The sequence below is a fragment of the Frieseomelitta varia genome, unplaced genomic scaffold (assembly GCF_011392965.1).
Source record: "Frieseomelitta varia isolate USP_RPSP 00005682 unplaced genomic scaffold, Fvar_1.2 scaffold_301, whole genome shotgun sequence".
NCBI lineage: Eukaryota > Metazoa > Arthropoda > Insecta > Hymenoptera > Apidae > Frieseomelitta > Frieseomelitta varia.
Window position 1 is genome coordinate 184,485 of NW_025110037.1, and position 13,843 is coordinate 198,327.

At 37.8% G+C, this 13,843-nt stretch overlaps 1 protein-coding gene and 1 non-coding gene across 15 annotated transcripts in view; one reads left to right on the forward strand and one right to left on the reverse strand.

Annotated features, from left to right (window-relative positions):
• Positions 1-742: 742 nt before the first annotated feature.
• The window catches only part of LOC122529674 (protein phosphatase PHLPP-like protein), a 23,991-nt gene continuing 10,890 nt past the window's right edge, over positions 743-13,843 (reverse strand). The window contains exons 1-14 of one of the 14 annotated variants that reach the window (XM_043656018.1): positions 11,198-11,273; positions 9,459-9,958; positions 8,921-9,365; positions 7,497-7,644; positions 6,230-6,352; positions 5,974-6,127; positions 5,829-5,889; positions 5,111-5,365; positions 4,823-5,032; positions 4,590-4,752; positions 4,165-4,448; positions 3,080-3,919; positions 2,659-2,899; positions 743-2,511 (exon numbers count right to left, since the gene is read on the reverse strand). In XM_043656018.1, the coding sequence (XP_043511953.1) occupies positions 2,053-2,511; positions 2,659-2,899; positions 3,080-3,919; positions 4,165-4,448; positions 4,590-4,752; positions 4,823-5,032; positions 5,111-5,365; positions 5,829-5,889; positions 5,974-6,127; positions 6,230-6,352; positions 7,497-7,517 (2,811 nt within the window). In that variant the 5' untranslated portion in view covers positions 7,518-7,644; positions 8,921-9,365; positions 9,459-9,958; positions 11,198-11,273 and the 3' untranslated portion in view covers positions 743-2,052. The other 13 variants (XM_043656020.1, XM_043656017.1, XM_043656022.1 and 10 more) reach the window with 13 other exon arrangements.
• Positions 6,648-6,772, forward strand: LOC122529693. The gene has a single exon (XR_006306844.1). It is a non-coding gene; the product is annotated as a U5 spliceosomal RNA (small nuclear RNA).

Genomic DNA, 13,843 nt, shown 5'->3' on the forward strand with positions numbered 1-13,843 from the left:
AGAGAATTATATAAAAAAACAAATAATAACATAATTATATAAAAAAACAAACAATAATAAATACAAAAATTTTAGCTTCGGATATTTATTTAATAGTTTTCGAGATTTTAATAAAAAATTTCGGTATAATATATTGTATTCTGCGTATACAGACACTATGATAGGGTTGCAAACAAAACACTATTTTCGAGTAGAAAAAGTTGTAGGTATTATCGACTACTGAGCGGTCTTGTCTTAATAATAATTTATTGTCATAGAATGATATTCGATGGATATTCAACAAAAGAAGTGAGAGTTAATCCGATGCATATATATTCGAATGAATCTTTTATTCGAGATTTCGTGCTTAATCGAAGTCTCGTGCTTATTTCAATTCAGGTCAACCATATCGTCTTGGATATCTGAAATCTATCGAGATGACAAAGAGATGAAAAGAAAGTTCCTCGTATATGTAAATACATTTTAATCCAATTCACTGATCTGGTAGAAAAAAAAACATTTATTGATATAGAGAAATAAAGGGTTTAATGCTGGCCAGCAAATAAGATAATGCTTATCAAGGCCACATGTTAAAAGACATTAGATGGTAACAAAACGGAGATAACAAGACAAAGTGATGTCTGAGTATGCCGAGTGTTCATTTGAAGTCGATGGAAAATACACAAGCTAACTATATGATGTACTATATTCCGGGTCAACGATTTTACAATTACATTTCCATATTAATTAAGTTATTCCAATATATCATAATAAATCTTTCGTTTTTATTGTTTGATTATTTATTTGGTAGCTTCAGGTACAGTAGTCGCTACATTTTTTATCGTTACAAAAATATTTTTGATAATAATCGTTTCAAAGGAATCTGATTAAGTTCTACAAATCGAACTTAAAATTAAGTTTTTACTATTAAATTATATAATCTTCCACATTATGTAGAGGCAAATGACGCCTAATCACAGAATGCTCAACTAGGACGAGAATGGAAGAATATTCGAAAAACAATTTCGAAATTATTTTTTGAGCGATATCTCAAACTCGTTCTAATACGTAATCATACAGTTTGTACAAACAGTGTGAGATCCCCTTATTTGTTGCTTCACTATGTATTTCTTATATAAATCATATGTATATCTCATACAAATGCTTAATTTGTAGTTTGTCTTTTGATAGCTTATCTTAATCAGTTGTTTCAACTGTATGTTCATGTTAGAATATATAATACATCATATTTATATACAATTTCTGAATATACTTTTCTATGTATTCAGTTTAATTTTTTTTTTATATTTACAGCTTGTAGTGATATTCATATTTTACGTTTGCTACAAGTATGTTTGCTGAATATACAATATTTAGAAAAATATATTCTAACTCGTAAATGTAATATTTGGCAACGAGGCTCTATAAATAAGAACAGTTTTTATTCCTTTGCTTAAAGATATGATAGTGTGTCGTATAAATTTAGGTAAGCTTCAATATGATTCTTCAGTGAAATTCGTTTAATTTTTGAATATAAATAACCCCACCAATTACTCGAATGACGCAATAACATATCAACGATATATCAACAAACATGATAAAAAACTTCGAGTGTTAATTTATCTTGTGAGATAAATCTAGATTAAAATATGCAATAATAAATCCAATAAGTTCTAGAATAAATCTATAAAATGTATAAGTACATCTTTGCATTGTCTCCTTTTGACACGACAATGAAATTTTTTTTCCTTGAAACGAATAGAAACAAGAGAAATAATCTTGTAATATTTAATGAAATATCTGTTTGTTAGGTCTCTATTGTTACAATCAGTTAGTAAAGTTCGACAACTTGTGCATAAATCACTTACTATGCTCACGTAGTCTTATCGATTTGTCGCATTTCATTGCCGCTTTTTATTTTTCGCATTTCGGCTTAAAAGATGAGTCTACCTTCTAATCCCTCACATTCATTGTAAATAACGATAACGCGTGTATATGCTTATTTCAGCTTTCCGTATCACGACACAATTTCAAAATCCATCGATTGCAACAAAAGCATGACCGACTGTCGCATCACAATTCAGTCGTGGCTACTCCCCAATATTGTTGCATTCTCGTCGCGTCCTGCTCCAACGAATCCAATCCGTTTCTTTCTTGAATGACAGCGAAATCATACTCGAGATTATACGGCATTAGCCTCTGTAGACTGCCGAAATAAGCTGCATTTGGTCCTCCGTTCAGTAATCTTCTTCCACTGCCAAATCGAACGATGGGCGGTCTCGGCAAAGAAGGATTAAAGGATCTGGCACTTCCAAACCTTTTCGATAGAAAAGGCAAATTGCCAGTTAATTGAGGCGTGGATCTCGATTGGCCACGACGTAAAGGTGTCCTCGTCAGGGTGTCCAGTTCCTTGTCGAACAGGAGTTGAGTGTTTTGTTCCAGCATGTACTCCCAACAACGGAATTGTTCCTCGCTTAGGGCGCCGGATCTTTCGGACACAGTGTCCTCCTGAGTCGTTAAGCAGGTAGATACCTTTGTGACATTTTATTACACTGCCATTTAACATGATTTTAATACATAAATAAATAACTTAATGTTAGCATTATATTGCCCCGAGCGTGATTATATTGTGTCATAAAATACAGTTCAAAAAAGACAAAGAAATATATATTCGGTTACCTTTCTTGTGCCATTTTCGTTTACGAGGACGTTCTGCCGAGCTTTGTTCGTGGCTCTGGAGGCGGCGTTTCCGGACCAGACTCTGCCAGAAGGATGTCTCGATTTAAAAGTACTGTCGCTGGCTTGATCGGATTGGCCGCTCGGTGAACTTCTGTCGTCTTTGTACGGTGGACTTTCGTTTTCCTGCGCCGATCGACGGTTCTTGAAATATCTACCGGATTCGTTGTGAGCTTTGTTCGACCTACGCATTACAAAATCGTCTCGCTTACATTTACATTTATATATTGCTCGTTAAAAGATGACTCTGCATTGCAGTTGCTTTTTACAGGTCATTTCTTTTCAACGATCCTCTTTTAATTCCTGTCCGCCTAGATCTGCTTAAGCATTTTTTAGAATTTCTGCTTTCATACGAACATCTCACCTATTCACTATGCTTTTCAACACGCCGTTCAAATAATAGCCTTCGCTCGCGTGACAACAGCAAGGCCCTGGTGGTTTATGAGCCGCCGGTGGCACGCAACAGGGGCAAGGACACCCGGCTTCTGTTTGACCTCTGTTCTTTCCAACCGCGTGTCGCAGTTCCCTCATCAATTGATCCAAATCACCCTGATTAGGCCCAGTCAATCGTACCACCACGATGCTCAAATTGTCCTCTGCCCCATATGCTTGCGCCAGATCTTGAAGTCGTTTCGCCGCCAAGACGGGGCTGGCTTCCGCTCTGGCTTCTCGAACGGCTTCCTGAACGCTCAACACCTCCCACAGTCTTCTGTTGCCGATTATTACAAACTCGTCATCGTCTTCCAGGTCTACCTCTTCGAAGGTCGGATCGGGAACCACCAGAGGAAACATGGCCGCGTTACCCAATTGATTTTTCACGGTGACCTTTTTCGAAGTTGCCAGAGTTAACGGGCCAGCGGCTCTACAGAGAACCGCCTTCGCGTCACCCGAAGTTGCCACCTTCAGCGAATATTTCGCCGACGTTTTCGGATATCCTTGTTGCGCCTGGGTTCTGACAATGTGCACCAAAGTAGCGTCGATTCCGTATTTCTGGCCTTTCTCCTTCAACTCTCGATGAGCGGACAGTAACGTGTATTTTAAATACTCCTTGGACGTCTCTCGCACGGTTCTCTCTTCCAGCAAAAGGCGCGGGATCATTTCCTGGAGCGCGCACGGCGCCTCTTGGTTCGAACCGCCGTCGAATATACCGAACAGACCCTCCACGTTACAGAATGATGGCATTCGAACTTGCGACACGTACAATCTGTGCACACGAGTCACGTGATTACGTTTTTTGCAAGTATATTTATCATATCTATTATTTTTCTTATTCGATGTGTATTGCATTTTTGTGCCCAATGCAATTTCTTATAAACGCATGAAAGGGAAAAGGAGAGTTTGTTTCATATATTTTTTAGTCCTTTTCAATTGACAAACGTTACAATATTAAGTAAAAGTAATAAATATTTGCACAGATACGCTTGTTATATATTATCATTATCATTATACCTTTCTCTAGAGCCAGCAGTTTCTGAAAAACCCAATCTCCACGGCTGTTCCAACCCCTTTTCAGCGGAAACGATTTCTTGCTGATGAGGGTGAGAAGGTAAGCTCGGTCTATTTTGCCCAGACACATCAACCAAGGATATTGGTCGTTGCGATCTATAGACCTGGAATTGTCTGGGGTCCACGTGGAGCCTCGAATTGCAGGATATGTCGAGAAATTGAAGTTGCGGTGGCACCAGAGTGGCCAAGTTCACCCTGTCCAGATGATTATGAGCTAAATCTAATACCTGCATAAAGTAGAATTATTTAATTATTTAATTATTTAAATATTAGATTATTAAAAAAAAACCATTCAAAAACGTTAAGAGAAGACATTGAGAGGAGAATTGAAATTAAGTCCAAAGAAGTTCCTACGTTGACAAAGTTACCTTCAACGATGCTGTTTTATTAAACGTTGGGCAAGTTAGAAGCCGATTGGAGTGGACACGCAACACGCGTAAATGCCGTAAATTGGCCACGTTGTCGGGCAGATATTGAAGACGATTCCCAGATAGTACCAATTCTTCTAGATCCCTCCAAGAAGCTATACAGCTGCAATCAATAGTCTTTTAATCGTAAAACATCCAATATTCCAACAAATAAATGTTTGCAAGTTTCGTACTTTTCCGGAAGCGTATCTAAAGTATTGTAGGCTATATGAAGAACCCTTAACGAAGTCAATTTTGCAAGTGTGTCCAAAGCAGTGTCTGTCAAACAATTCGCAGTCAGATACAGTTTCTCCAAATTGTGATTGGCGTGTCGGTTTTTATTTCCTTCTCCCAAGTGCGGAAGCTCGGACAGTCGATTGTTCGAGAGATTCAATACTTTCATCCTATAAATATGGATATTCGTGTAGGTATTCTATCAGAAATATACATGTGCAATATAGCAGGTGAAATCATTCATGTACTTTTCGGTGTTGAGGAAGAAACTCGTTGGCAATGCCGTCAGTGCATTGTCTTGCAGTGTCAAGTGAACGATGTTTAGTGGTTTCCTGGGTGGTGGAAGAGCTTGTAGCCTATTGTGGGGTAGATGAAGGACTTCCAGTCTCGACGGCTGCGTTAACAATCTGTCTGGGAGGGCTGTTAAAGCGTTGTGAGACGCAAAAAGTGCGCGCAGCAAAGGTAGATCTGGTATCCATTCGGGGAGAGCATCTAAATTGTTGCTAAAATAAAAAAAAAATTACCACAGTAAGGATTACAGTTCAGATGACTGTAGCAAATTTATGTTCGACTACTAAAATTTTTAGTATTTAATTTTACTTTGTGTAGTAGTGGCTCTCGGCTTTGCAGCCAGGCTCAGTAAACTACAATACTGCTACATGACCCTAACGTGACCAGGAAATATATTATTTGTTTAAGAAATTGTCCTTTCATCCCTTATTCCACACTTGGTATTTTATGTTCTTCGCGATAGAGATGAATAATAATGTTTAAGTTTAAAGCTGAGTAATTTGAAGTACAAAAGTTTTATAATTCAATACAATGTTCAATGACACTAATTAACAGCTAAGTGATTTTTCACTCTGCTGTGTTCTATTTCTAGTACATTCTCAATTTATAATTTTATTAAAAGTTAAATTTTCAGAGATATTGTTTGATTATTGTGAGTATTTCGCTTTTACTTACTAGGAAACGTCTAGATGTTCAAGATTCACAGGCACGGGCTCGATAGTCAGCTTCTTTAATTCTGCAAAGTAACAAATGGTTTTCTCAAAAATAAATATTATTTTCCATTACGCGTACATGGCAAGAGAATAAGAAGGTGCCTTACTGTTGTTTCCGGCAATGAGAGACACGATATTTCTCCCGCAGACCGTCAGCTCTGTTAAAATATTTCGCGCGCAACGAACGCTCCTCAATTCTTGAAGAGCACTGATGTCCAATTTCTCAATGCTATTTTCACTGACGTCTAGATGCGTTAAATTCTTGATTAAAGAAGAAATAGAAATAGTAACGTAAGTCATTAATCATTACTGCTAAGAGTCGTACGTATGTACTTATATATTTATCATTATGAGGATACCAACTCCGTAATTTCCAAGTATGATGTTTCCTTTTAGTTGATTATTTCGCAAGTTGACTTTATACAAATTCTGATTATTCTTGTCATCCTTACAGCCCTTGCTGTGGTCTGTTTTCGTCAAAACGTCCTAAAAAGAATATATATTAATTAATATAAATTATTTTAATAATTTAAAAATTTTTAATTAAATACAATTTAATGATTCATCGTAATGATTATATTCCTAATTTATAAAATATTCTATAATTTATAAATATTTATAATTTATAATTTATAATATTCTACAAGTAATTTCAAATTTCGCACGCGCATGCGTATGAGTACGCGCCAGTTGGCCGCTAGGTGGCTACCCAACTGACCGAGTTTCTCGAAAGTAAAATACGTTCAAAGATGTATATAGAGGAAAATGGAAGATCGATTCGTTACTCTGGTTTCCCTTCAAATCACGTATAAATCTTTCGCCTTTTACTAAAGATTTCCGTGGAGGGGAACATTTGATGAGTCTATGTGACAATTTTTTGTGTACCCGGCTTTTTTAAGCTGGGTCGGAAGTGTAATAAAACAGAAATTTTTCAGAGGTATTTAAATTTACTTGGTTAGTAAGATCAATAATCTTGGATTTATGAACGTTTCAGAACACACTTTCCACGAGCAAGTAAATTTTCATGTGCAGAATTTTTACTTTAATATCTCTTAAATTTTTTCATATCTTGTCCATTCTCTTTAGCGTGTTTAATTATAAAAACTCCTATCACGCGAGAAAGTTAGGAAAGTTTGTCGAAAAATTCGATAAGATATTTTTACGCGGGGTCGCGATTCACATATTATCAAAAACAACAATCTTGTTATCGAGAAACACCTGTTAATTTTAGTTAGATAAGTGTTTCGTGTTTCAAGAGACATTATCAACATTTCTCTGCTGCCAGTTATTGTTTGTGCAGAGATATTTCCTGTGACAAATATTCCGGCGCAAGAGCCGTTCAATAATGTTATTTAGTTCAGATCTTTTTAGATGCAAAGTTGTCTCGAATTTTCATTAAAAAGCTATAACAAGCATCTTTCTCAGCACACCGATTAGATTTCTAGAGCGTGTTTCCCGATCAATCCTTTTCTCTGAGGTTAATTAATTGGAATAATTGCTCGATTCGTTTAGCTTGGTATATCACATCCTTTGCACAAGGCGCTGTTGCCTCATCGTTCCGCGGTGTTTGCCTCGCGGATTTTTGAATTACAAAACGGTTTGATCATTTCGTGAAACGCGTTCGACGTACCGTTAGCGCGAGGGCTCGCATGTTGAAGAAAGGCTGCAAGCTGCTGAGGCAATTTCCAGCCAGGGAAATGTTTCTCAAGTTATTCAGCTGCACGAGCTCGTGTGGTAGCTCTTTGATCCCATTACGATCCAAAATCAGCTCTTTAAGACTGCGAAAAAAAAAAAATTGTACATATCTTGATTACGACGTTAATTGGCTAAAATCTAAGAGAATCTACCGTTCTTCAAATAATAGCGTAACTATAGTTATAATAATAATAGCGTAACTATATAACAATATAGTTTAAATAAGATATTTAGAATTTCAAGAAGCAAAATTTTGGCAGAATTCTCAATTGGAAAGATTTCTAATTGAGATTTCAGAAACTAATTCCAATTCACACACTCTTCTAATTGTTAGTTTCCTTAATACACTTATAGAGTTAGAATAATCTGATATTAAAATCTCATTACACCTATTTTACCATAAAATCTCCAAGTTTTATTTTTTTTTCTTTTTTTTTTTTTTATTTTACTAACTAAAATCGATAATACTCGATCGATAATGTCTCTTTTTATTGAGACGTTGCACGGCTCTTCCGGTTGGCAGTTTTATCGTACTAAATCGGGACGAATTAACACAGCAGTTGCCAGCGATTCGATGTCAATGCACGTTTGCGCCCTCGCTGCACGGACAAACGAGTCGGTGAACCTAAACGAACGAGCCCGCCCACAGGATGTGCACTTGAGTAGAAAGTTTCGAATTATGGTGAAAACCTTCCTGCATGCAGTAAGCATCTGTGTCATCGCAGACTTTCGGTTTTTAAAGTAAAATCGAAATTGCGTCGGCCGATACTAGAAATCGCCAATTAATTAATTTTGCAGAATAAAACCCGCGCAAAACTGAAGTTGCGCAATGTTCTCGACGAAATGTTTCGCAATGCAGATTGCGTGTCGAGTTGATGCGCACTCGCATGGAAATGTACTCAGAAGTGAAATTATTGCACTCTCGTTTTCTTTTTTCTCTTTGTTGCTATTTCGAAATGAAATTCATAAGGCGACTGCTCGTAGAAATGTTCGTCTTCATTATACTTTCATTAAGTTCGCGTAAGCATTTTCCTTTCCTTCTTTTTCATCATTTTTCGCGTTGAGAAAAATTTTGAATTTCATAAATTAAACTCGTTCGATTCATTGAAAACCTCTGCTAATCGATTATTCAGATAATTGATTAATTCTGCGACCGATTAATCTATGCTACGATTAAACGAGAAGTAATTTTTATAATTACAGTTTAGTGAAAATAAAGCAATCGTGTCCGTTTTATCTGGAATTTTTTCGTTAGTAGCTCGTCTTCGTCCCTTTATCGTATTAAGTCATCACTCTCTGCATCCTCTCATCCACTCCTCGAGCACGCACTTATTACCGGAGCACGCGGCCACTTCTCACCTCGCCTCGTCATTCCTTATTCTTCGCCTGATGCTTAAAAAGCGTGGACGCCTTTGAAGATCTAGAGCATCATTCGCAGCATTCTACAACACTAGGCAGCATCTACTGAAACACTATGTACCGGACTCTGGAAATTCACTCGGTTTTCTCTGATTCTGCGTTGCACCATTACGACATTCACACCTTCTTATCCTCTGGAAACGCAAAAGTTCATTTGCTCGAGCGTAAGAGGTTTCTTCAAAGCGGCCAAGCGATTTAATTCTACGATGCTTCTCTCAACAGTTTTAACATTCACAGTTCCTGAACACTGATAGAGAGATTGACACTGGTATATATATATATATAAACACTGTACGAAGGATTATATTAAATTCAATATTTTTGTTCCATTAAATTTTCCAATTGAAGTAAATATTTCACAGATTCGATATCTCTTCGAAGCAATCTGCAAAAAAATAGCATTCTCGAATAGTGTTTCAATCGGTCCCGAGTTTTTAACAAACAGTAGTCGAATGATTCAATATCGACGTTAAATTACTTTTTACTTGATTGATCATTTCTTTTTCTTCTTTTTTAATATGTATCGTTCTCTCAGTTAACAGTCGATTGGTAAAGTTTATATCCAGTTCAATCAGTTTCTTTTAGAAATGCACCAGCTTTTCGATTAAAGCCCTCGAAATTCTCACAATTAGTGCCAAGCATAATTTGTAGGATATTTTGCTGTTTCATTTACAATATTACACTTTTTTTTTTTCAAAGTCTCCTTCGTTCGGCGTTAGTCTCAAATATTGCGCTGTCAGTTAAGACTAGTCCCAGTGAATCTTCGGTATTAAAAGCTTCTCAAATATTTTTTTTTCAACGTTCGTCAAGTTCGTCTTATTTGCCCTGTTAGTGGAAATATTTCATCGAAATTTGCAGTAATATTTGCGGCCAGTTATAGCGTTCATAAATAACAGAAGTCAGTCTCGAATATTGTCAAGACTTAAGACAAAATATTGTCAAGACCTTTCAGTCAAGACTAACTCTGGTCAATCTTCTCTGAAATTAAAATATTCTCAAAAATCCTTCTCGTGTTGGCAGAAAGCGGAGCTATGAATATTCGAACTTAGCCTCAGCCTTAACAAGTTACTCGATAAAACACTTTCGACAAAATTACTATCGTCCTGTAAATCAAGACCAATTCCAGTCAATCTTCTCAAAAATTCGTCCCGATCTCGAGCAGAAATGAAGCTACGAATATTCAAACTTAGCTTCAGCCTTAACAAGTTACTCGATAAAACACTTTCGACAAAATTACTATCGTCCTGTAAATCAAGACCAACTCCAGTCAATCTTCTCAAAAATTCGTCCCGATCTCGAGCTGAAACGAAGCTAGGAATATTCGAACTTAGCTTCAGCCTTAACAAGTTACTCGATAAAACACTTTCGACAAAATTACTATCGTCCTGTAAATCAAGACCAATTCCAGTCAATCTTCTCAAAAATTCGTCCCGATCTCGAGCTGAAACGAAGCTACGAATATTCAAACTTAGCCTCAGCCTTAACAAGTTACTCGATAAAACACTTTCGACAAAATTACTATCGTCCTGTAAATCAAGATCAACTCCAGTCAATCTTCTCAAAAATTCGTCCCGATCTCGAGCAGAAACGAAGCTAGGAATATTCGAACTTAGCTTCAGCCTTAACAAGTTACTCGATAAAACACTTTCGACAAAATTACTATCGTCCTGTAAATCAAGACCAATTCCAGTCAATCTTCTCAAAAATTCGTCCCGATCTCGAGCAGAAATGAAGCTACGAATATTCAAACTTAGCCTCAGCCTTAACAAGTTACTCGATAAAACTACTATCGTCCTGTTAGTCAAGACCAACTCCAGTCAATCTTCTCAAAAATTCGTCCCGATCTCGAGCTGAAACGAAGCTACGAATATTCAAACTTAGCCTCAGCCTTAACAAGTTACTCGATAAAACACTTTCGACAAAATTACTATCGTCCTGTAAATCAAGATCAACTCCAGTCAATCTTCTCAAAAATTGGTCCCGATCTCGAGCTGAAACGAAGCTACGAATATCCGAACTTAGCCTCAGCCTTGGCAAGAGATTTACTCGATGCTCTTTCGATGAGACCACCACGTCGTTCGCTCCAGAGCAGCGTGCGCGTTTCGAACACACTTCCGGGCTGGGGCGGTTTCACACTCCAACACCCCTCTGCTAAATAGTTGAACAGTTTCCTTCCAGCTCTCTCTCTCTCTCTCTCTCTTTCTCTCCGAGTCTCACCGTTTGGTGTATAGTCGAGGCGAGTAGACGACAGCTTCTCGATACGAAGCTGGTGCACGCTCGCGCGAGTTCTTCGAGATACTGAAGAAGAAGTACCGTGGCTAGTCGAAGCGTGTCCAAGCTAGTTCAACGAGGTGGCTAGGGAGGAGAAGAGGGAGAAGACGTAAGGATGGCTTGGCTGACCAGTCCGACGTAATAGAAAGGAGAGAGAGAGAGAGAGAGAGAGAGAGAGATTAGATCTTCGACGGTGGTGTAAGTTGGTTTATGCTGATTCCTCGTGTTCCGCGGAACTGCTGGCTCTGTGTATCCAACGACCAACGATTGGTCGATGGTTAAAGGGGTTGCAACGACCCGGTTAGCGTTAGACGGAAGTTGGGAATTTCTTCGGGGAAACTCTGGTTTACCCGGTCGTACAATGGCAACTTTCATTGGGTAAATTGGCCGGGCGAAAGAGTGGTTATGGCGGTTTCTAAGTTTTTAAGAGGAAATTAATCTGGTCCGAGTTTACGTCTGATCTTCGCGAGCGAGCGAGCGGCTGAACAGTCGACTCGAAAATAGCGAAACAAATAGTCAGTTGGTCAATTAGACTTAGGGAATTTAATTTGATTGGGCTTTGCCGAGAGTAAATTTGAATTGAATTAAACGTCGAGAATTTTTTGTCCTAAAATATGCAATATTTTCTCAGCTTTAAGTATGCTTAAGTATAAGTTATAAATAATAAGTTTATAGTAGATAATAAATTAAGCATAATAACAAATTTATTAATTCTCTTTATAATTTCTATCCAGCGATATCAGAAGGAAAGCGACGAATTGTTGTATACGGGTTTGGTCGCTCGTTATGGTCCGCAATATCAGTTGCCAGCGCACCAGCGCCATATGTTTGCAATTTGGGAATAAAAGCTTCCATTTAAGTTTGTTGCAAACTTTTACTTTCCATTTTTAATTCAATCGTCATTTCGAATTGATTTCACTCGCACGTAATATGATTTTACGATTCAAATCGACGAACATAGGCAAAAATGACTGATCTCGTTGGTCTCAGCTCGCCGCCATATTGGAATCCACGGCTTCAATTATCCAACGCGCGTTCCACGTTTACAGGAAGCTGTGTTGCGTGCACAGGCGAATTTTAAAAAGTTGCCAACCGTGTTACGTTCGCCGTTAATTAACAACGCTGATCGCCAATCGGTTGCTCAACAACACGACAGAAAACGAGAAGCGTAAGATCAGGTTCAAGATTGAAACGACTCGACAAGCCAATTCAGTTTCGAGACGGACAAGTGCACTTAATCGAACTTCGATTTAACATCGAAGTCGGCGCGATTACGCTAATCAATTCTTACGTGATTCTTTTCACCACTTTGAATAGATTATATTCGGACCGGATCGCCGATTACGCTGCGTGCTTCTTCCTCCCGGCATGCGAACCAGCTCTTTCATTATTTATAAGTGAAAGAGCAGCGGTTCTTCGTCCGTACAGTTGTGCAGGCATTGCGTAAAATAAAATGCAACTTGGTTGCACGTAAGTATACACGTAATCGCGAAAATGATGAAGAGAAAGATAAAGAAAAATTTCGCCCCGCTTTGCGAATTTTCACGTTCTCCAAGCGACGATTTCTTTACGCGTCGCGCAAGTGACAAAGGCATCTGGACGAAAACGAGAAGACAGAAACGATGAAAATAGTACCTAGTCGCGAGAGAACGGGAGTAGCCGACTGAGGCAAGAAGATCGTTTGAAATATTAACAGGGACATCTTTCCTGTAGTTTTCTATCTCCGAGTACGAGTCGCAGCCGAGTAAAAATAAATGAAATTTATTCTGATCTCGGCGCGAGTCGACTGTGTTCTTTCGGTTGTTTCAAGAGACATCGACATTGTAGGAAATATCCTCTCTTCGACATGTTAAATGCCACGACATGTTAAATGAAATATTGGGGGTCCTTTGTTGATTTCCCAATGATTTTACATGCTTGCTGCTATAGTTTTTGATATAATTGATAAAAGTTCATAAAAGTTCAGAGAATTAATACACAGGGTAACGATAAAGTCTCTTTACGATTTCAAAAATTTATTACAGAGGCGAATGAAAAGACAGACAAGTGGAAATTATTTTTAAAATGAGACGTATGTATTTCAGTTTTTTTTTTGCCTCATTTAATACACCAGTATATGGGCACCATTAGTTGCACAAGGCACATAATTGTACATAAAATGCAGACACAGCACATAAAATTGTAAAGAACGCCCTGTGTATTAATATTGGAATTAAAATATATAGGGTGTTTCGTAACTTGTGGGACCCACTTCGGCCGATTGTACGCCTAAAAATAATGAAAGAATGTCATAAAAGTATATGTCCCATCTGACTTTGTTTATGAGATATAATCTGCGTGGTCCACGAATGCAATGCTGTCTTCGGGGTTCGTAAGCAAGAATTTGCACTGTTTACAAATACTGCTTACTTGATATCTTTCGTATTTTGTACTTGATTCCTGTAAATGTGTGAACGTGAAGAGAGTTTTGTATAGTTTTATCAGAGATGGCATATTCAATTTTCATAATGTTCATAATTGGGATGAAGGAAACCCACATGTTATTGTGCATTCAAGACATCAACACCAGTTTAGTTTAAACGTATGGGCAGG